The sequence below is a fragment of the Bidens hawaiensis genome, unplaced genomic scaffold (assembly GCF_021521415.1).
Source record: "Bidens hawaiensis isolate Kalapana, Puna unplaced genomic scaffold, B.hawaiensis_p1.1 tig00008515_1, whole genome shotgun sequence".
NCBI lineage: Eukaryota > Viridiplantae > Streptophyta > Magnoliopsida > Asterales > Asteraceae > Bidens > Bidens hawaiensis.
The window spans coordinates 506,309-530,708 of NW_027491608.1; the positions used below are offsets into that span (position 1 = coordinate 506,309).

Here is a 24,400-nt window from a genome sequence, read left to right on the forward strand (position 1 = left end):
TAGGCCACATTATTTAAACATGAAAGTTCGCGTAACATCTCAATCGGTACTGGACCAAAGACGACACTTGGCGTAACATCCCGATCGGTAACAGTACACGTAAATCAAGAAACGTGCGTCTACCGTTGAAGTACCGCCTCCAGGTTAGGTTCTGATTCCCCTTCGGGATACACAGGAACCGGAACCTGAACCTGGTTACCAAGTAGGTGGTAACAATAATAATAATAATAATAATAATAATAATAATAGTAATAACCAAGGTTGCAAAAGTCGTTAGGCGGACCCTAGGCGGCCGACTGGAGAGTTGGGTGTACTCGGAGTACTCAGGGAGAACTCAGAGAGTACTCGGACATGGTAAATATAAAGAAAATTAGTTTATGATATTATATATATATCAAATATCATAAATTTACTAATATTTATAACAAAATATGTAATGATCAATATAAATAAGAGAAATATATTTTTAAATATTAAATTATTTTAAAAATTGTTAAGTCATTAAGTATAAAAAAGATATTTATTCTTTAATATTAAAGAAATACGAGTTATGTTTTATTTTTTAAGCCAAATCGGCCCAAGTTTACCTACTAGATGCGATTATGACTGAGTTGATTACATTTAATCAATTCTTAGTCACTAGGCGGAATTAAAGAAACGTGTCTCGACGACATACCTTGTAGCGAGTACACGGGGAGTACTCGGCCTTGGAAACCTACTTTTACAACATTGGTAATAACACAACTTGTATATTAGGCCATTATTCAAACATCTAAGGCTGAGGGTAGTGGAGGGTCAGCGGGGGGCGCGACCGCCTACGTGGCTCGCGAACACCGCTACACCCCTCAGGTGGTTGGGGCGCGGTGGTCCGGCGTGGCTGTGGCCGCGGGGCGCAAAAGAGAGAGAGAGAGAGAAGTGTGTGTATGTTGGGTTTTTGAGAGAGAGAGAGAGAGAGAGGAGTGTGTGTATGTTTTGGGAAGAAGAAGCCCCGAATTGCGGTGATGGTGTGATTTGTGGTGGTGGTGATGGTCCGGTGGTCCGGTGATCGGTGGTGGTGGTGTGATCTGTGTGTATGTTTGTATGTTCCAGTGAAGTTGAAGAAGAAGAATATTAATACTAATATTAAAATTAATATTTAAAATAAATAAATAACTGGATCAAGCATCGGATCACCTGATCACTACACCATTCAGGGCTTGATTGAGGGGCTTAATCCAGTGCCATGTCATCGCCTACGTGTCGGATTTTGCTTGGCTTACCTAGGGCTCAACCAAATCCGATTACCCTTAGTCTAATATTCATGAACTGATCATGGTACGTAGAGAACATTCAATTTGTTAACCACCCAAAAAAAATATGTATTGAGACCTATGTTTTGGGTCGGGTCGACTCGTTTAGGCCATCATTTTAACATAACAGGAAGTACACGAAATATAAAAACGGATGCTAAAATTAGTTTAGGGTTACTACCGCCGCTATCTTCTTCACCTTCACCTCCATCGTCGTTTGCATACAGCCATGGGTAAGAAGCACAAAACCCATTCAATAGATACACAAACTCTTGAAGTTGATCCAATGGAGGAAAACGACGCCGTACAAGCTTCCAAAAAGAAGCAGAAGAAGAACAAGAAAAAAGACGAAGAAGACCACCAGCGGATTAATATCAAAATCGAGGTAGTGAACGAACGACCCGATAAGTCGTTACCTGTAATCGGGTACTTTCCATCCGGGTACGACCCGGATAAGCGGGCCGAAGAACCTGTTGTGAAGGTTTTAAGAAACGTGAAACGGAAACATAGAGTGAAAGTTGTAGTGAAGCCTAACGAGTCTTCTCCGGTGACGTTTGTTGGTACTAATTATTCCGGTGAGGGTGCGGTTCCTCAGATGTGTACGTATACTCTTGGTGTGTTTAATAAGAGGACTAGGACGCTCAAAATTGTTCCCATTGATAGCAATAAGGTAATGCAATTATATTGTAATTACGCGTGTAAACGAACCGAATGAACTGGGGCGGGGGAGTGTTTGTGTTTGGTCGGGTTTAATGTTAATTTAGGGCTGGAAATGAACCGGACGAACATGAACAGGGGTGGGGCGTGTTTGCAAACGAGCCGAACTTGACTAGGCTCGAGCTCGGCTCGTTTAACTTACAAAGAGCTTGAGCTCGGCTTTTCGAGCTCTATTCTAAAATCTCGAGCTCCGCTCGTGAGTGGATGTTGAGGCTCGAGCTCGGCTAGTTTACTATTTATCAATTATTTTTTACATAATTATAGTTATTTTATATATATTTTTTTCTATTATAAGTTTATGTATGAAATAATATATATTATTTAGTTATTTTTATTTATTTTTTCATAACATTATATATATTAATTATTAAATATATATTTTAAAAAAATTATATAAATGGTAGGCTCACTTAGGCTCGCGAGTCGGCTCGAGCTCGATAAGTGAAGCTCGGGCTCGTTTGTTAAAGGAGCTTATTTTTAAGCTCGGGCTTGTGCTCGGCTCAATCGATCTTTTTAACGAGCCGATCTCGAGTAGCTCGCGAGCAGCTCGGGTCGTTTGCACCCTCAGGCGTATTTGTGTTCGGTTGGGTTTAAGATTAACGGAACACGGACAAGTTTTTTTTTAGTTCGTGTTAGTTTAGGGCTGGAAATGAACCTACCGGACATGAACAGGGGCGGAGCGTGTTTGTGTTTGTGTTTGGTCGGGTTAACTTTAATGAAACATGGAAGGGTTTTTTTTGTTAATGTTAGTTTTTTAGGAAATTGTGTGTGTTTCATGTTAGTTTAGGGCTGTAAGTGAACCAAACATTGTTTGTTCGTTTAATAAATGAACGAACTTGAACAATGATTTTTGTTTGGTTAGTTAAGCAAACAAACATGAACTGCCCCGTTCAGTTGTGCTCCTAAACGTTCAGTAATGTGTTCATGAACGAACACAATATTTTGTTCGGTAAGTGTTTGTGAACACATTATGTCTGTAATGAACGAACACAAACATAAAATTTTGTTTGGTAAGTGTTCGTGAACCGTTTGTGAACACATTATTTCCTTAACGAACAAACATGAACAAGGCTTTGTTCGTGTCCGTTCGGTTCGTTTGCAGCCCTATGCTAGCTTGTTTAAAGCTTAAACGACTGGTTCGTAAACAAATATAATTGAACAAACATAGATGAATATTTTTTTTTTTGGTTAAAGGGGACAGAAACCGCAAAAAAACACTTATTTTCAAAAATATTTAACCAAATGCAGCAGCATGTATTTGCCAGAAAATGGTGCAACTCAATCAGATTTATATTATCTAATCAATAGCCTAACTGTATAGATTTATAACAGGCTAACGGCATACCAACTTTATTTATAACCTAATTTACATGCCAAGTAATATCATTATTAGACCTGCACCTGCACCCCACTTCTATCTGCAAATCATATTTTTTATACCCTTTACATCATAAAATAAGTAGTTATTCCTTAAGCTACTACTATCACACCAGCCAAGTAAATCCCACATTCAACCTAACATTCGAACTTTGATATTTAAATGGAAGCCCAAATGACAAATGAGCTTTAACGTATCCATAATCTCCTCTGTTATTTTGTATATAACTTAATGAGCTTTTTTTTGTTTATATTTATACAAGTATAACTACTTATGTATTTATTAAACTTTAAATGTACGGAAATAAACAGACATTAACAAACATAAATGAACGAACCAAACGCGTAATCATGTTCGTTAGTTTATTAAATAAATGAACTTCTTGCCGAACAGTTCATGAACGTTTGGTTTGTTTACACATTATTTCATGTGATTAATGCAACTTTTTCTGTCGAGTTTAGATATTTAGATTGGAACCAAGAATTGGGGATTATGATCCTGCTATCGACGATGCTATGGTGGAAAATGAACCTACAGTGGAAGATAATAAACCAAATTTCAACTTTTCAACGAAGAAGGCCGAACAATCGGTAAGAAACTTTATATATATATATATATAGCATGTTATTGGCGTACTTTAGTAATATTGATTGTTAAGATTATCGAAATACTTGCTTTCATGAAAAAAAAGTTGGAGCCTTTGACATATTATCAATCAATGCTGTTATATTTTTATTGAAATTCATAAGAATATTGACACGTTTGATGATCTTTATGTTTGTGATAGGGTAGGTTGTAGGCTCAAACTTAACCGAAAACCGAAATTTCGGTTTTCGAGTTTTTGAAAAACCTTTTGTTTGGTTTTTTCGGTTTTGCCATGTGGGAATTTGGATTTGTAATTCTTTTGCCTCAAAATATTGAATTTGGGCCTAAATTTTTTTGTTAATTAATAATTACTTGATATATTGAATTTGACTCTAAATCTTTTTGTTAATTAATAATTAATTGATTATTATATATATGAACTAACATATTAACGGTACGCGGTGTACTAGATTCTTACAGAGTTACTTAAAATTTAAAGAAAGAAATGAAAATACATAAATTTGGTTTGGTTCGGTTTTTTCGGTTTTTGATTTGACACAAGACCGAACCGAAAGTTCGTTCTTTAAAATCATAAAACCAAACCGTTCGGTTTTGTTTGGGTTTGGCTATATCTTCTGTTTTTTAGTTCCGGTTCAGTTTTTTCGGTTTCATGCACACCCTTAGTTTGTGATATTATTTACTTTATTATTCTTATGGGCTTAAAATGATACAATGATGATACCATAGGCTAAGAAAGAAAGGGCTTTACGTGCATACCGTGGTCCAGAGGGCGAGGAGGATTTGAATGGCAAGATGGCTGATGCAATGATAAACATGAAAGCTCTAGAAGTTTGTGCAGAAGCTAGTAGTATTGGGCGGAATGTTCCGCCTTATGATTTATCAGCAACTAGACCACAGCAGGCTTATCCATTAGAAAAGATCATTTTAAAGGGAGAATGGCAATACCTTACGGATATTGATGAGCTTTTGCAACAAGGCAAAAATTTAAAAACTGAAGGGTACCCTTTATTTGTTTGTAACAGAATTCATAAGATCGAGGAGGTCAAGGTATAAAGTTCACTCAAACTCAATGTTGCGTAAATTATTTATTAGTGTGTGGGTGGAAAAATGAGACAGTGGTCGGGTTGGGTAAAGGGTCATTTTAGGTAAATTTCGTATGGGCTGAAACACGTAACACACAAGGGCTTGAACTAGTAATCGAAACACGTTTTGTCTAGTTTTTTAATACATTCTTGGTGTGCCAATTATGATTATATAAATTTGTATATTTATTAAGATGATTTATGATATCTTATGCATTGTTTACTCTTAGGAAGGCTTAATCACTGTTTAAACATTTGACCTGTTAGTTCAGAGTTAAAATGTATCCCGCTGCGTTTAAAATGTTTTTTTTTTTTTGCTTTAAGTGGGTAGAAATTGCCGCATCAAAGTGACATGCCAAATTAGGGAAAACTGTTGCCTTTCAGACTTGTGTGCAAAACGATAAAAGTTCTTTTTTTTTTGAATTTTTTTTCCTTTTAACAAGTCAAACCAGTTACATTTTGGTTACAGACCGTATTCACCCACTTGTTAATACGTATCATAAATATAGTTTTCTTTGTTTATATTGTAGGACGAGGAAGTGAAGGAGAGTCTTGCTTGCATATTCTCATACATCAATCATCTTATAAAGTTCAAGGATAAGAACAGCAAGGAGGGGCAGTTCAAGGATAAGAAACATGAAGATGGACAACACTATAGGCTGCCAAACATATTATCTCAGAAGTTTCATGACATGTTTGCCAACACCGAAGCAAAGTGGAACCGGCTGGCTGACGACAAAAGGCAACTTCTTATCAGCTATGTTTTGGTGCTTTCTCTGTTTGTTGATAACTTCAAAACAGACTTCTCGGATATTGCTAAAGACCTGAGAATGCAAACTGGTGATTTGAGGACTCATTTCGAGTATTTGGGCTGCAAATTTGTTAGAGAACATAGTATGACATTGGCCACACTTCCTGCCCCGCTTAAGTTCCCAGATCCCAGGATGAGGCGCAGAAGATAATCGTGAGTTTATGGTTCGGGATGCAAGGTTTTATGGTGATAGCAGAAGGATGGTTTTGTTTGCTATTGGATATTTTTGAACAATATGTAATTCAGATTTGAAAATTTTGAAGTTGGCAAAGTGGTTTTGAAACTATATTAAATTACTGACTGTTGATTTGTCGTTATACCTGTTGTTTAAGTAAAGCGTTGTAGCAGTGCTAAAAGTAGCGAGACGTGTTTAGTTTATGATCGCTTTAGTATAGGTTAAAACAGATCATGTCTAGTGTAAAGTTGAAACGGGTCGAGTTGGGTGTTTGGTTATGTTCACTTTAATGTGTTGAAATAGACCATGTCTAGTGTAAGTTGAAACGGGTCGGATTAAGGTGTGTGGATTCTTAGTTTTTGTTAGTGATTCGACTGTTCGATTATAAACCTTGGTTAATGTTTAGTTATTTGATTGTTCGATTATAAACCTTAGTTTTTATTTAGATTTTTTTTCTTTAACTATTTTCTTGGTGTTTGGTTCTCCATTTTTATAAATAGTCAATTTGTTGTGTTTGTGTTTAATTATGGGTTCAATTGATTTGGTTGCTGAGTTTATACTTTATAGTAATTGAAGTAGTTCAAGGCTCAAAAAGGTTTTTTGAATTCGTCGTAATGTTATTAAATCGTCTTGATATTGAAATTTGCGTATGATCTTCACTTCGTTTCAAACGTCAGGCATATCACCAACTTCCTCAACCCTCTGGCCAAGGTTTTTGGTCATTAACAATAATTAAGTCAATGTTTATTATTTGTATGAGAGCCATTTGAGTTTAAATATCACCATGTACTTGCCGGTTATAAATGACAGGCTTGGTATTGTTGATGATCTTATGACCACTGTCGACTCCATCGCTGGTATGCTTTCAATTTCTTGGTTCGTTTCTTTGTGTCAAAGCCATTTGAATTTAATTTGAAACATAAAGCCACAAAACTTGCTTCATAATATTCAAACGAGGTAAACGACAACAAGCGTTAAAGCTCGAAAACTTAACGAAATTCAAACGAGGATGATGGGTCGGTTTCTGTATTTGCTTGAAAGTGTTACACAACATAGATTTTGTTTTAAAAAGAAAACCATATTATAAAAAATCATTTTTACACTTTTGCATCATAGCAAGACAATAAAACCGCAATCATAGCACATTCGACTTCATACAACCAACTAGTTAGGTTCAAAATCGAAAAATAATACAATTTTAGTAACTTTTGAAGAAGAAAATGTGAACAAGGACAAATTTGTCAATAACTTATTTAAATATAACAACAATTTCATCTAAATTTGCTACAAGATTTAGGCAAGTTTCAGTTTTAGAATCATCAGATTTGACTTGCAAAAGTCAACTTTAATTAAATTAAGCAGAAATTACCTCTCTATTGTAAACTTGAGCAGGGAAGGTACCCATAACTGACTATCCAAGTTTCCGCCTTTTATCTTTGAAGCGTTGCAAATGTATAGCGATTGATAATATCTTGGCGGTAAGTGGTTTTGTTTGTAAAACATATTATTCAGATATACATATATAATGATTTTAATCAGCTGATCATCTTTTATTTATATTGTTTTTTAAACGATATCTTCAACCCAGTATTAAGTACAAATGCAAATCTATAACTTGAGTACACGGTAAAAAAATGCACACGTCAGACAACGTTGCGCCGGGGTATCTACTAGTTACTCCAATAATTTCAGAGCTTGTTTTTGTTAAGAACATTTTCCAATCTACATTTTAACCAACAAAACCCTGCCTTCTTGTTATCCAATTATTAAAAAAAGAGCGTTTTTACTAAAATTTACTTGACAATACAAAAGAGTTATGAGCATTTATACTTGCGTAAGCCACTTTTGATTTATATAATTTAACATCCTTTTTGTAAATTCATTCATGTTATTCATTAAATATACATATCAATACATAGACAATAAAGTCAAGTGATTTACATCATTGATATAAGACTTATAAATCCAGTCTTATTCAAAGAAATGTGCCAAGTTATATGTAAACAAAAACACACACACACACACACACACCATTCATTTTTTTAGCAATGTCACACGCTTCCTAATTTGATATCACGTCCCGTAAACCGTCACTGGACATTCTTGTAGCAGCCACCGCTTCGGATCCTGCTCCTCTGCAATTTCTGGCTCGTGCAATCAATAAAAAAGATTCGCGTTAGTAAGCTAGCTTTGTAAGCTAAGCAAGCCTGGTTCTCCGGGCACTACGGTAGGACGTGGATCGACCATGACGAGAATGGACTTCTCTATAATGTAATAGAAGAGTCACAGTCCAGTTCCACGGGCTTTCTCCCTTATCGACCAGACGAAGGAGATATGAATTCCATTCAGGCGGGTAAGGGCTTGGCTTGACCCTGTGTTCTCGGGTCGGAGGCGAAAACTGGCAAAGTTCATCAATCAGTGGTTAAAATAACTTACTCATCGTCGATCTCTAGCTCGAGGAGTAAATTATATGACTTCTGGTTCAAGTATTATCCAAGGCTTTAAATACCCTTCAGTTGAGAATAACATCAATCAAGAAAAAAAAACCCACCTATACAAGATTTCATCGGTATTGTTTTTAATAGTATTTTAGACATTTCTCTATAATTTATGTCACCATAAGAAGCTAACCAGCTTTAACGCAATTTCTAATTTAGCAGGTTACCAAATATGGTTGCATCAATATGTAATGATATATATACATATATATACTAGTAGATACCCGCGTGATGCGGCGGGGACGACAATTTGCTATACGAACACGTTACTCTAAAATGTTAGTTTATCACTCATCACATGATATAATTGTACAATTCTTAATTGAACGACAAATTTTTGTCATTTGTCAGACTTAAACCCAAGACCTACCAACATTAGTGTAAAAAGCTATTACGGGGGTTATTTTTTACTGAAATAAAAACAAATACTCAAAACAACGGTTTATCGCATTAACAACCCACTAATAGAAAAAAACATGAAAGCCTGTTGCGTTTTATGTTATAAGGATTCACATATTAGAACTAATCTATCAAGCATTAACATAAGGGGTTTAAACAGGTAATAATTTAATGCATGTCAAAACAAGTCATGTAGGTTTGGTCAACCTATGAAGGATGAAGAAAAATTATTTGAAACTTACTATTCTCATCATATAAAAATAAACAGACATCTGTGAGGAGTTCTAACTATTTTGTCAAGCCACATTGCCAAGCTTATAAACCAGTCTTGATAACAATGATTAATTATTTGATACAAAGAAATAATCAAGAAAAACAAAGTTCAAATTTATGCATGCATGTATCATATTATGATTGTAAAGCCATTATTTATTGCAAGAAAGCTCTCTCAACAGATCCGCGTATTTTGCCAAACATATGCCACAAGCCTGCAACATTTTCAACCATCTTTATGTTAAAAACATACACAAAATTACTTGTTTTTTATCATATAAAAACTTACTAAAACTGTAGAGAAATACTTAATAGTTTATAAACAAGCCTAGCCCAAACTGAGCTCATTTACACCCCTTTTTTCAAGCTCGAGTTTGGTTTGGGCTAAGCTTGTTTATTATCTATTGAGTGTCGGAGCTCGTTTACACCCCTATAATACTATAATCACAGACTGCCAAAAAAAAAGCATAACAATTACAATTTGACCAAATCCTTTATAAAACGTAAATAGAATTTTAACTTATTCATTAACAATACAAAAAGATCTTACTTAAAATAAAAGAAAAGACAATATATATATAGTGAAGAAATCAAGTTATATTAGAAACCGAAAAAGAGAATTTTGGTTTTAAGTTTTTAAAGGCTGTCCGGTTTCAGTTTTTTGGGTTCTCTTTTGTTTCGGTTAGGTTTAGGACCAGATTGTTTCTTTAATTTTCGTGTCTGATCGTTTGTTCAGCAAGATTTACACAAACTAATTCGAACATGTCCCATTTTTTGGTTTCAGTTTGGTTTCTATTTTTTCAGTTTCCAAATACCATTAACTTGACCCTAAATTACCAATTTTCCTCGTTGGTTCTAGTCAAACGGGCCAAATAAAACGTTTTAGCCAACCGACTCGATTAAAACTGTTTAGCCAAACAGGTAAATATACTTTTTAGCCAGACTTGACCTTTTTGGAGGTAAAAGTTTACAAAAAAATCAATGGTGTTCAACGGATAAGATCGTTTACTTTTCAATAATAAGCAAAATCTTTTTAAAAAACGATTTAGTATATCTTGATTCTTGAACTTATTCGACCAATTTTCCCGTTAGTTGTTTAATAATATGGCTCACTTGAAACCGACCCGAACTCGCATACTGAACCCGACCCAAAGCCACCCAAAACCTGAGTAAAAAACACTTTACTTACCAGAACCCGACCTGATGCAGCCCAAAACTCGATTAAACAACAAAAAAAAATATTGAACCCAACTCGATGCAGCCCAAAACTCGATTAGACAACAAAAAAATAATAATAAACCCGACTCGATGCAGCCCAAAACATGATTAAACAACACCCGAAAACCAAACACCCCTGATTTAATAAGCTTATTTATGGGCTCGGGCCTGTTTATTAAATAAACTTACTTTTAGGCTCGAGCTTGTTTAAGTAACAACTCACCTGCCAATAGCCCTTTCGGGTTTGGGCGGCATACGTATGCATACCCTCGAGTTGATTAGGATCAGCCCAGCCAAACACAAGTTCACCCTTTTCATTTGTCAACATGGCGGTTAAACCATAAGGAAATCACAAGTTCGTTCATAAGACCCTGATCAATCATGTTGTACCTAAAAAGGTTATGTTAAAATATAACGATTTGGTGAAGAACAAATGTGTACTCCAAACAAAAACCATATGTGTCAACAATCAACATAACAGGAATGTTAGTTACCAAATGGGTAGAGGTTTAACAGTAGATATCTCCTAAAATCCAAGCTCGAGTATATCATGAAACTTAGCAACAAAGAAGTGATGCCTGGTTCATTTGTTGCCTCAAATAAATCCTTAATATTAAAACCATCAAAAGTAAGGAATTGATGAAAACATTTCACTCAAAAATTCTCAAACTTTACCTGCAGATTACCAATTTAACAGAATTTTTGCTAAAAAAAACCGATATCTCTCCAGTTCCAAAATGAATGGCAACATATGTCCCTGAAGTGGTATAAAAACAATCCTTAATACCAAGATATGACACTAAAGGGGTCTTACCTTCCTCTTATTATTACTTTGTTGAGTTCCATCCATATCATCTTTTTATTAGATGGGCTTCAACTTTTACCCTAAGAACCTGTCCAGAAGGTATGACACAAATAACCATCCATATCATCTTTTCACAACAGAACTAAAAACCTCTTAACACATTAAATCGGCCTAAACAAAACATAATTGCAAACCACCAAGTACTAATCTACTAAAATTTGGTGTCATGTGCAAGTTAATACCTTAATACATTTAAACACAACACTCGACAACTATTTTTTAAAGCTTGAAATCGGTAACGAATTTGAAAAACAAAAAAAAAACTCGTGGCTCGGTTTTGGCTCGACTCGTTAGCTCGGCTCGTTGGCTCGTTTATATTAAACTCTAAATTTTTAATATCTATATATAATAATAGCATATCAAGAAATAAACAAATAAAAATTATACATGTATTATGCCACTAGATACTTAAAACCTTATAAAAGAATAACTAAAATATAACATATAAAGTTATATATTCTCTAGTTTATAAATTTTATATAATATGTAAAAATTATTATTTTTGTCTTTTATATATCAAAATTTGTAAAATAAAATAATTTTAAAAAAATTAAAGGAGCCCGGCTCGACGAGCTCAAGCTCGGCTCGAGTTTTAAACGAGCCAAGCTCGAGCTCAAAACTTCAGCTCGATAAAGAAAAAGAGCCGAGCTCGATCCGGCTCGATTAAGTTCGAGCTCGAGCTCGAGCACACTCTGGCTCGACTCGACTCGGCTCGTTTACAGCCCTACCTGCAAAAACAACAAACAAGTGTTTATCTTACTACAAGTGGGGTGTATAATTGAATCTTGCTACACAACGATTTGGTATTCTCTCTTTATCTTACTTAAATCTACAGATAGAAAATTTTAAGTTTCCATTATTGTTTACAAATATATTTTTTTTATTCTAAACAAAAAATGTTTAATAGAGATACATGAGTAAACTAAGTGGTGTATAGTGTATATCAATATAACAGTCGTTGGTTCATAGACCATTGTTTATGAAGAACTTTAATTAAATGAGTTTTGAAGAAGATGTTCCTTATTCTCTTCCACCTGACCATATTTTGGTTAGAACTGATTTACACCAACAAGTCCTTATTCTCTTTCAGTTGTTGCTTCATATACTTAGTGAAGCCAAAAATTAGTTGTAAAACGTAAAATCTCACCAACAAGTCACTTGGAGGCTTAGACTCTTTCTCCTCAAAAGAAGTTGAATCCCAATAAATGCTATGATCTTTTGCCACATAATTCAACACTTTAATTTTTATCAGCAATCAACAGTTTCAAGGGAGCCACAAGATTTTTGAACCTTAAACGCGTCAAATTAAAACATCAAGATGAAAGTAGAACATTTCAAACGTGTCAAAATTCACCCGGTGTAAATTACCTTATCAGACAAGACTCTTTAAGCATTAAGATCATGGTATAAAGCCCGCCATCTGCAATAGTCAAGTTCTTGTGCCAAATAGAAAGCGACAGTTAACCGCAGTGACCATTTAAAAAGTTGACTTTCCCTTTAAAAAAGTCAGATATTATAAGTTTGTCATCTAGATTTGCAATAAAAATCAATAAATGAATTACTCACAATGAAATAGAAAGTAAATCAGGCTTGAGAGAGCCTAATTAGAGTTCAGCCCACAGCAGGGTACACATTACAGCGGAAATCAACTGGCAAATCAGTAAATAAAGTTATCCAAGACAGGCCGAACACATGGAACAAATGGCTGCAAATATTAATTTGACAAGTCTGCAGACAGACAAAGACAAAAAAACTACGATCAAAATTGATCTGAACAAATGTTTTACCTAAGATGCTCTAGTATGTCAATGTCTTCAAATTTGACACCTCTATGTTTGTTGTCTTACCAACTGTTCCAAACCATCCATCATCCATGGCAGCTGTGAATATCAGCAGACGTTGCAGCCATTAGATAACTTGAAGGTCTTCAAACAAAGAACCAACATACCAATATTACTCCATACCAGTAATGCCCAAAACACCATTGGCACAATTAAAAAAATCAAATGAACATTTATTTAATTCATCCGTTTACTAACGTTAACATGGATATCATGACATTAAATCGCAAGACGTTGTCCCGTTGAGTTGTTAACTTTAAAAATTAAAATTCTCCATTTTGGGCTAATTTTGTCTACGCAAAATGATAGCGGGTATTACAAACACAGACCTAATATCACAGTCACATCTGACAAAGTTAATTCCTCCATGACTTAATTGTGAAAACTAAACGATAGAGGAAAGAAAAAAGTTCAAGGTAAAATAGATTATAATGACAACAAAATTAACTATTGGAAATAACAACGAACCGTTCAGCATACTAAATTCCATAAACAAACAAACAACCCTCCCTAACTACAAACCCAAAATAAAAATTACCGAATTTACCTTGAAGCGATCAATAATAAACAATGATATGTAAACTATATTACATAAATGAACAACACAAAAAAAGGTTCTATTTGACCCACCCAAAAAATGGAGAATTTTAATTTTGAATTCCAATAGTTAATAGTATATAAATAACAAACTTTGATGGATAACTTCTCTTTATGCAGATGAGTTTTAAAACCGAGAGCTGGTATTTCTATGTTATTATTGTGTTGCTCGTGGTTATGCTCTCTGTCTATTATGCTCATCGACGTTTATGTAGAAACACGTAAAAGAAGATACAAGAAGTGCTGAACCTTAAGGTTGATGAATATTTCAGTGGAATATTTAATAAAGAGAAATAATTAGTATATGATGTTTAAAACAAATATATTAGAATAATAAAGTATTTATGTAGCTACCCTTTTCAATTTTTCGTTACCAATAAGATTTTAGCAATGATGAAGATTGGCTACTTTTGACTCCATAATACTAATGTTGGGTTAGTAATTTTAGACGGTGGCGGACCTAAATCAAAACCTCAGAGCAACGTTCAAAACTATTTTTTTATCGCATTTTATACATTTGTAGACGAAAATCATTTTCTTTTACCGTGTTTCATACAATAACAAAATATTTTTTACCGTATTTCATACAATAATGTTTTTTTAACCATATTTAAGGGGTAACCTGAATTTTTCATTACAAATTTCAATTTACATTACTCAAATATCCAACAAACCATAATAAATCATTTAATTGTTATCAATGAGGTGGTGGTCATTTGACAAAAACAAAGGTTTTAAAACACTTAGGTTTGGGAAAGGACTATCTTGGGCAATGTTTTCAGATCCGGAACGGATATCGACCCGGACATCTTACTAGGTCACAGGTCGGACCGGATCGGACGTTGACTCGGATGACATCATAAGTAATATGTATATATATAAGTTATATACATACATACATACATACATATATATATATGTAAAGGATAAAATACAAAATTGATTATCGTGCATCACGTACGCGAGGCTATGTTCGATTACAATTAGCGATATAGGGTTCTCCGATCAGAATAGAGAGCAACAACAACGGCGAGCCGGTCTTCGTCCACCGCTGCTCCCATCGATTCCGTCCACCTTCACCATGTCCGTTCAGCAATTGAGGGATCGAGGGATTTTTTTTGTTTCCTTAAGAAAAAAGATGGCTACATTTTATTCTTCTTGAAAAAAAAATGTGTTCTTTTTACAAATAATTTAAAATAAACTCACTAATAAACCAAAAATTAACTCGATGGCGTTCCATTGCATATATGACCTTGCCATCCACCGCCTCAATTCTTGCATACTCATACCCAAAACATACAAATCTGGAAATAGATGGGTATGTTTTAGATTGCGTACCCATCGACTCTGATTCATTTAGCAATTAACATCCAAAATGTTACGTTTTTATTATTATTAGACAGAATTACAAATTTTGTCCTTTAAAATAAGCCAAATTTCGGTTCGTGTCCTTTTCTAAGTTTCCTTGCAGGCGGTGTACTTTAAACTTTTTTTTCCTACAAGTTTTGTCCTTTACGCTAACTGGGTTAGAAAAAGTCAGTTAAATCCCATCACGTGAGTCGCATGTGAGGGTACTTTTGTCCTTTCTTATATCTCTGCAACTAAGCCTCTGTATCACTCTTCCCCCTCTTTTCCATCAGTGTGTCCTTCAATCGATTCAATTCTCCGGCGACGCGACTCAATTAGGGCTTCAATCAGGGCTTCAATTAGGGCTCGTGTCCGACGCGACTCAATTAGGGCTTCAATCAATTAGGGCTCGATGCGAAATTCAAATACCAGGGCTCAATTGATGATGGCTTACTGTGTTTGTGGCAAGGTAGCAGTTGTTCGAACTTCATGGACTGATAGAAATCCAGGTCGTCGGTTTTTCTCTTGTCCGGACATGGTAAGTGTGTAATTCGATTTAAGTTCCAGTCAATTGTTTATACTTCATGTTTCTCCTCTTTTCCAGACATCGGATTGCCCCTTTCTTGGATGGCGTGACCCACCAATGTGTGAACGGGCATTGGAGATTATCCCGGGCTTATTGAAGTCGAAAAACAAGGTTGAACAAAGTTTAGAGAGTTATAAAGAACAAGCAAGGAAGATGAAGAACAGATTGGTCATTAGTTGGATCATTTTCATTGCAATTGTAATTGCAATGAAAATCTAACTAGTTGACTGAATTTGAAGTTGTTGACTATTTGTATTTTGACTTTATTAGTTAATTTAGGACTTTATGCAGTTTAAGTATTATGTATTTTGACTTTATTTTGGATGTAATTTTGGATCCCTTTTAAGCAATGTATCATCAGTTTATTTTGAATCTTTGGTTAGTTTATTTTGGACTTTTGGATGGATTGAATACACAATCTGCACATTGTGCACTATCTACACATGATGCACAATCTGCACATTGTGCACTATCTACACATTATGCACAATCTACACATTATGCAGAATCTGCACATTATGCACAATCTGCACATCATACACAATCTGCACATCCATCTATCTGCACATCATGCACAATCTGCACATTGTGCACTATCTATCTACACATCCATCTATCTGCACATCATGCACAATCTGCACATCATACACAATCTGCACATCCATCTATCTGCACATCATGCACAATCTGCAATCTGCACATCCATCTATCTGCACATCATGCACAATCTGCACATTGTGCACTATCTATCTACACATCCATCTATCTGCACATCATGCACTATCTATCTACACATCCATCTATCTGCACATCATGCACAATCTGCAAATAAGTAAAAACTGCCAAACCATTACATGAAAAACTTAATACATCCATAACAACTTAATACATCCATACAAGTGTTTGAAAAACTTAAAATAAGTCCAGACAACAACTTAATACATCCATACCATGAAAAACTTCAAAAAAAGTCTAACAACTTAATCTGCAAAAACAGTCATAAAAATATCCATACCATAAAGTCATAAAAACTACAAAAACAGTCAAACAGTAGGCACATTAATCTGCAAAATTTTTCATGCATGATCTCTTGTTGTGACCCTTTTGACCACATGTCCCACAAGTGTTTGATCCTTTTGGCTTTGTCTTTCTCACTGCCTTCACTTTCTGGCCTTCACCCTCCACAGCCTTTCCCTTTCCCTTTGCATCAACCTTTGACTTTTTCCTTGAACCACCATCTTCCCTTTCCACTGCTGACTTTTTCCTTGATTTCTTTGGCCTTCCAGTTTGCTTTTTTAATTTAGGAGCTGTGATCTGGATTGGGACTTGTGATGTGGGCCACATACTCTTACCATTGATGGGATACACCTTGTAGCTATACACTGCCTTCCACCTATCCATTGTGTAAATTGGTTTGACAAATGTTTCTGGCCTGCCAACAGATCTGTCATGTGCACCCTTCAACCAAATACATGCCACCACATGTCTACAAGGTATCCCAGTTATCTCCCATCTCCTACATGCACATGTACTTGTGCTCATGTTCACTACACACTGATCACCATATGGACCTGTTACCTGATAATGATCCTCACCGTTCCAATGCACAGAGTACCTATCATCCAAATATGTAAACCATTCACATCATTTACAAGACAAGTAAATATTCACATACAACTCACCTGCTTGCTTCCTTCTTCACTGACTCCATAATTTGTGTAGCATATGGTGTTAGTAACCCTGATGACCTATCAATTACCTTCAACACAGTAACAATCTTCCTCATCACATATTCTCTGATGTATTCCAGCAATGTGATAATAGGCTTGTCCCTTCCATCTACCAGCTTTGAATTGAAACATTCACACATGTTGTTGGTCAACACATCAGACATTGCTCTACCTATTATAACAAAACACAACAGATAAAGGACAAAACTTGAAAGTTATGAGAGAATAAAGGATACAAAATTAAAAACTTACCAGAGAAGTGTGACCTTGACCATGTTTCTGGTGGGATCTTAGATACCCAAAGATGACACCTTTTGTTCAAGTTTTTTAGGTTGTTCATCTCTCTCTCATATTGTGTAGGTGATGTACATCTAGCCAGCTTCCAAAGAGCATCCCTTAAAAGCTTTCCTTTGAAGAGTGTTCTTAGGTTATCTTCAATGTGCCTCACACAAAACCTATGCTCTGCAGAAGGAAACAACTTATCTACAGCCTGTATAAGACCCTTTTGCCTGTCACTCATAAAGGTAAACTTGGATCTGTTGTTTATATCCAAGTCATCACCAAGGCATTCCAAGAACCATTCCCAAGAGTTCAATGTTTCAGCTTCAACTACAGCATATGCAACAGGGTAGTATCCATTGTTTGGATCTAGAGCAACTGCTGTTAAAAGTTGACCAGGCCAAGCACTTTTAAGGAAAGCCCCATCCAGTCCCAACAGATCCCTACCTATTGCTTTGAACCCCTTTTTCAAAGACCCCAAACAGATGTATATCCTCTTGAATTGTCTTGTCTCAGATGTTGGATCTGAGCATTCTTCTAATTCAAGCTTCACTGTTGTATCTGGATTAGTCCTCTTCAACTCTTCAATATAATCCCTCAATAACCCATATTGGCCTTTGAAATTTCCAATTATATGTTCCCTGGCCAACATCTTTGCCCTATAAGCTTTCATCTCAGACACACCAACTTCAAACCTCCTTTGAAACCTTTCTTTGATGGATTTAACTTTCAGCTTTGGGTCATCTTGAAGATCAGTAACCAAATGGTTTGAGAGGAACCCGGCTGTGCAAGCATAAATTTCCCTAGATTGAAGGCATTTATGTTCATTTATCAACCTTGTAATTTTCCATGAAGCTGTTCTCTTTTGGTATGACAACAACAGTAACCAAGGGCATCTAATAGCAAGTGGGTCTTTCCTTTTTCCCCTACCCCCAATACTTTTCTGGACTGGTCCCTCATCTTTATTAGCACTGCTAGATCCACCCCCCTGCACTTCCATATCTCCTTCACACACAGCCCTGACCCTTACCAAATCATCTTTTCTTATCCTAATTTGTCTTCTTGTTTCAACTGCATGTGCCTTGATCATATCCTTCACCTCTGCTTTTGTACCAAAAACTTGTCCCACATGGAAAAGATAATCCATGTCCCCCTCATTTCTTTGTTTCTCATTATACATCCTATCATTATCCAACATCACATCATCCGTTTCTATGTCCAAAACCTCTAAACTACAATTTGCATCCTGCTGTTCAACTTCAAAATCAGTATGCAGTCTGAAATCCCTCATATCTACATCTACATCATGTATTTCACCATCTTCATAGTTGAAGTCACTATCTGAATCACTTTCTGAATCTTCATCACCATCCCTAGTTTTCTTAACATTTTTAGATTTCTTTTTGTTCTTAGATTTCTTCACATTCTTTGGTTTCTTAACTGGACAACCCTCTAGATGTTCATCATCATCAGAACTCTCATCTCTCATTTCATAGTTAGAATCCCTACTATCATCAGTTCCACTTTCATCTGAACTTGAAGACTCATCTCCACTTTCTTCATCTGAAATTGAAGAATCTTCACTATCTTCATCCCCACCTCCATCCCCACCTCCATCCCCACCTCCATTGTAATCCATATCCACCTCATTTGTAGGCTGCACACCATATCCACCCCCATCCCCACCTCCATCTACATCACCATTGTAATCAATCTCCACCTCATTTGTAGGTTGCACACCAAAAGCATCCTCTCCAAACATAGGGTCAAATTCTGGATCCTCATGACATATATCAATCTGGTCTTGTTGTTCAACAACACCAACATTATTCTGTTCTTGAACATTCACATTTGCATCCTGTTTGTCTTGTTCCACAACTACCTCATTTGTGCTATCTTGCCATTCCAACAACAACATTTTCTTAACTGAGTTTGCTTTATCTAGTACGACCTCGCTTGCAAGAAACTCCTCATTTGTTATCTCTTCAATGGTAAACTTTGAGGTTGAGCAGAAGTATGTGTGTACAGAGGTGAACTCATGCTCAACATACACATTCATTAACTGATTAAAAGCTCCAATATACTTAGCAAATCCCCTAACATCATCATCACTTCCCAAAGCTCTAAGCCCCCAATCCAAATCTGAACCCGGTACTACATAATGGTAGAATCTAACCTTATCTGTAGGATAGGATAATTCAAGCAAGATTCGATCAAGCTCGTGAACTGAAAACTTGTCAATATCTAGCATGTCAACATAATGGACAACGGCTCTCTTATAAACCCGTCCTGGAAATTTAGTGAAACTGCCACCATGGTGCATCTTGATCGTGAACAAATGTGGATTATTTACTATACAAACAAGATTAAACAGCTGTTAGTTAAATAAACCCAATTATAAACCCTAAAGTTTTAACTTACCATAAAACGCATCAGCATTTGATTGTTCATCAGCTTCACGAATGTAGAATGGAGGATGAGGAGGATCATCCATCTTACGTGTTTAAGTTCTGAGAATGATGTGCAATTGATTGAAGCCCTAATTGATTAGTCGCGTCGGACACACGAGGGTTTAAGGTTTCTGATCGCCGGGAATTGATTCGATCGACAGGGAGGGGGAAGAGTGATACAGTGATACAGAGGCTTAGTTGCATAGATATAAGAAAGGACAAAAATGCCCTCACATGCGTCTCACGTGAGGGCATTTAACTGACTTTTTCTAACCCAGTTAGCGTAAAGGACAAAACTTGTAGGAAAAAAAAGTTTAAAGGACACCGCCTGCAAGTAAAGGACACGAACCGTAATTTGGCTTTTTTTAAAGGACAAAATTTGTAATTGGGCCTTATTATTATTATTATTATAACTTCTATCTCGGTTAAATTGTCTTAGTTTAAAAACATAAAATTTAAGGTAGACTAAATTATTGTTTTGTTTGCTTACCAAATGACAATACTACTCTTGGAAATTGGGTCCATAAATATTGTTTATTAACTTTAGTTGTGTGTGTTTAAGGGTATTCTTAAAAATTGACTAATAAATTTTGAAAGTGGACATTTGTAATGCGACAAATAAAAAAAACAAATGTTGACACTTTAATGGGATAGGAGTATTATTCAGTCATTAACAAAGTTAAGGGGGGAGTATGTTTTATTTAGGATACTAGGGGGTGTCAAATGTAATTGGTATATTTATTGTGTTTGCTTATGGAATCGATATCATGCAAAATCTTTTAATTAGGCTGTCTTGTTCCTTAAGTTTCTAAGTAACCCTACCACAATATAAAAGGATACCAACATATTCTAAAAGCATATTATTATTATATTACGGCTGCAGAGGCATTGTTATACTTCCTTGATTTCGAGATGGGTTCTAAACGCAAGAGAGAAGTTGAAGAAAATGAAGGACGGATTACTATCAAAATCGAGGTCGTGAAGGAAATACCCGGCAAGTCGTTACCTATAATCGGGTACTTTCCATCCGGGTACGACCCGGATAAGCGGGCCGAAGAACCTGTTGTGAAGGTTTTAAGAAACGTGAAACGGAAACATAGAGTGAAAGTTGTAGTGAAGCCTAACGAGTCTTCTCTGGTGACGTTTGTTGGTACTAATTATTCCGGTGAGGGTGCGGTTCCTCAGATGTGTACGTATACTCTTGGTGTGTTTAATAAGAGGACTAGGACGCTCAAAATTGTTCCCGTTGATAGTAAATTGTATCTAGGCATGCAATTGTATTGTGTTCGTGTTCGTTCATTTAACTTTAACTGAATTAACACGAACGAACGTAAACAAAGAAACTTAAATTAATACAATTGAACAAACATAATGAGTATACTTGACCTAATATAAACTTACATGATGAACAAAAGATAATTAAGTAGATATATATGCATGTGTGTGTGTCTATAATGAGCCTCTTTTTTGTTTGTATTTATATAAATATAACTACTTATGTATATATTAAATTTTAAATGAATGAACAAAACGATTTTTCATGTTTGTTCGTGTAATTAAATTTGAAATCCATGCATACACATTATTTCATCTAATTAATGCAACTCTTTGTGTTGAGTTCAGATGTTTAGATTGGAACCAAGATTTGGGGATTATGATCCTTCTACAGATGAAGCTTTTGGAGAGGTGGAAGATGAACCAACAGTCGAAGATAGTAAACCGAATTTCAACTTTTCAACAAAGAAGGCCGAACAATCGGTAAGAAACCTTTTTTATATGAATATAGGTTATTGGCTTATTTTAGCAAATATTGGTTTGTTAAGAACTTAAGTTTATCAAAATTCTTGCTTTCATGAAAAAAAGTTGCAATCTTTGACATGTTATTCATCAATGCTGCTATATCTTTTAAATTAAAATTAGTAAGAATATGGACATGATCTTTATCTTTATAATGTTTGTGATAGGGGTGTGCAACTATGCGATGGTAGGTTTTGGGGTCAAACTAGAACCAAAAACCAAAATTTCGGTTATCAGTTTTGAAAAACTTTTTGTTTGGTTTTCTAGTTTTGGTTTTGCCCATTTGGGAAATTGAGCTTGAAATTTTCTGGCTCAAAATATCGAATCTAGTTCTAAATCATTTTGTTTGTAAATAAATAATTGATTGTTATATATATGGACTAAAATATTTAGCCTACCCAATATATTAGATTCTTACAAAGTTACTAAAAAACCAAAGAAAACAAAACGGAAGTTCATTTTAAAAGCATATATAAAACCAAACCGACAGTGTTTGTTTGGGTTCAGTAGTCAGTACTTCAGTTATTTCTTCTGTTTCCTCAATTACGAATCGGTTTTTCCGGTTTCATGCTCACCCCTAGTTTGTAATATCATTTATTGCATCATTCTTATGTTTCTAAATTGATACAATTTATGATACCATATATAGGCTAAGAAAGAAAAGGCTTTACGTGCATACCATGGTCCTGAGGCCGAGGAGGATATGAACAGCAAGATGGCTGATGCAACGGTTAACATAAGCGCTATAGAAGCTAGTGCACAAGCTAGTAGTATTGGGCGGAATATTCCGCCTCATGATGAATCAGCAACTGGACCTCGGGAGGCTTATCCACTAGAAAAGATCATTCCAATAGGAGAATGGCAATACCTTACAGATATTGTTGAGCTTTTGCAACAAGGCAACGATATAAAGTCCGAAGGGTACCCTTTATTTGTTTGTAACAGAATTCATAAGATCGAGGAGGTCCAGGTATAAAGTTCACTCAGCGTTTTACGTTCATATTCTGCTCGATTAGTTCTCTAAAGTTTGTTTTCACCCCTTACTTTTTAAGCTGATTGGAAGCTCTCTTTTTGCATGGTTAATTCGTTAAACTTGATTAAAAAGATTATTTTCTGTCAGCCTTTTAAGTTGATATTAATCAATCATATATAGAAAACAAAGTTAAGGACTTGATTGTGCAACATGATATAAGTTCATATTTTTATGAATTTTTTTCCTTTTAATAAGTCAAACTAGGGGTGTTCTTTAGGTTCGTTTTTCGGGTCGGGTTCTTCGGGTTTCAAAGTTTTAAATCTTGACCCGAATCTCTCACGGGTTTTTCGGGTTCGGGTTAATCAGGTTTCGAGTATCCTAGAAATCAAAACAAAAAACAATTTTAAAAAAAAAAACTACAATGCTAAAATTAAAACAACATATTATTCTTTGCTTGTAAGCAAAAACTCAAATAATAAACCAACATAACTTGATAAAACAATCCAAAAGAAGAGTAAAACTAACTCGAACCATAATCGTCTTCAATCAGGCGTGATTTAGTTGTTCGATTGTGGTTGTTATTAGTAGTAACAAACGGAAAACATAAATTAGCAATAAACAATCGATCTATAATAATTCTAATGACAACAATCGATTATGACCAGATTCTGATTACGTTGGTGGTTAATACTAAGCCTATATACCTAAAAACATATTTAATTTCAGAACTAAAAGTTTATTCGGGTTATTTGGGTTGACCCAAATCTTATAAATTAAACCCGAGAACCAACCTGAATTACTTCGGTTCGGGTTCGGGTTAGTCTTTTCTTGGGTTCGGGTTTTTCGGGTCGGGTTAGTTCGGGTTCGGGTACGTGTTTTCTCGGGGTTGGGTTTCGGGTAAAAGTAACAGCCCTAAGTCAAACCAGTTACATTTTGGTCTCAGGCCATATTGACGCGCTTGTTAATAAGCATCATTAATACAGTTTTCTTTGTTTATATGGTAGGATGACGAAAAGAAAAGGAGTCTTGCTCGCAAATTCTCATACATCAATCATCTTATAAAGTTCAAGGATAATAAGGATAAGAAGAGCAAGGACGGGCGTTCGTCAGAAGAACATTATAAGCTGCCAAACATATTATCTCAGAAGTTTAATGACATGTTTGCCAACACTGAATCAAGATGGTTGGCTGGTGACAAAAAGGACCTTCTTATCAGATATGTTTTGGTGCTTGCTTTGTTTGTTGATGACTTCAAAACAGACTTCACAGATATTGCTAAAGATCTGAGGATGACTACTGGTGCATTAAGGACTCATTTTGAGTATTTGGGCTGCAGAATTGTTAAACAACATAATATGACGTTTGCCAAACTTTCTGCTCCGCTTGACTTCTCAAAAGCTGACAAGAGGCGCAGAAGACGAAGGTGAGTTTATCTTTCGGGTTGCGAGGTTTTGTTGCTGAATATGGTGATGGCAGAAGGATGGTTTTC

The 24,400-nt window shown here is 35.5% G+C and overlaps 1 protein-coding gene and 1 long non-coding RNA gene across 3 annotated transcripts; one reads left to right on the forward strand and one right to left on the reverse strand.

The window, feature by feature from the left end:
- Nucleotides 1–1,461: 1,461 nt before the first annotated feature.
- Nucleotides 1,462–24,400, forward strand: LOC143529264 (uncharacterized). 2 transcript variants are annotated; one of them, XM_077025088.1, is made up of 5 exons: nucleotides 1,465–1,959; nucleotides 3,846–3,974; nucleotides 4,717–5,037; nucleotides 5,603–5,695; nucleotides 23,988–24,393. In XM_077025088.1, the coding sequence occupies exons 1-5, from the start codon at nucleotides 1,519–1,521 to the stop codon at nucleotides 24,336–24,338; spliced, it is 1,335 nt and encodes a 444-aa protein (XP_076881203.1). In that variant the 5' UTR covers nucleotides 1,465–1,518; the 3' UTR covers nucleotides 24,339–24,393. The 2 variants fall into 2 exon arrangements, with proteins under 2 accessions (XP_076881204.1, XP_076881203.1); XM_077025089.1 differs by lacking the exons at nucleotides 3,846–3,974; nucleotides 4,717–5,037; nucleotides 5,603–5,695 and adding exons at nucleotides 21,765–21,899; nucleotides 22,588–22,908 and having other exon boundaries at nucleotides 1,462–1,959; nucleotides 23,916–24,400.
- Nucleotides 12,207–13,107, reverse strand: LOC143529199 (uncharacterized). Its single transcript, XR_013134613.1, has 3 exons — nucleotides 12,878–13,107; nucleotides 12,680–12,806; nucleotides 12,207–12,601 (listed from the first exon to the last, which is right to left on the reverse strand). It is a non-coding gene; the product is annotated as an uncharacterized LOC143529199 (long non-coding RNA).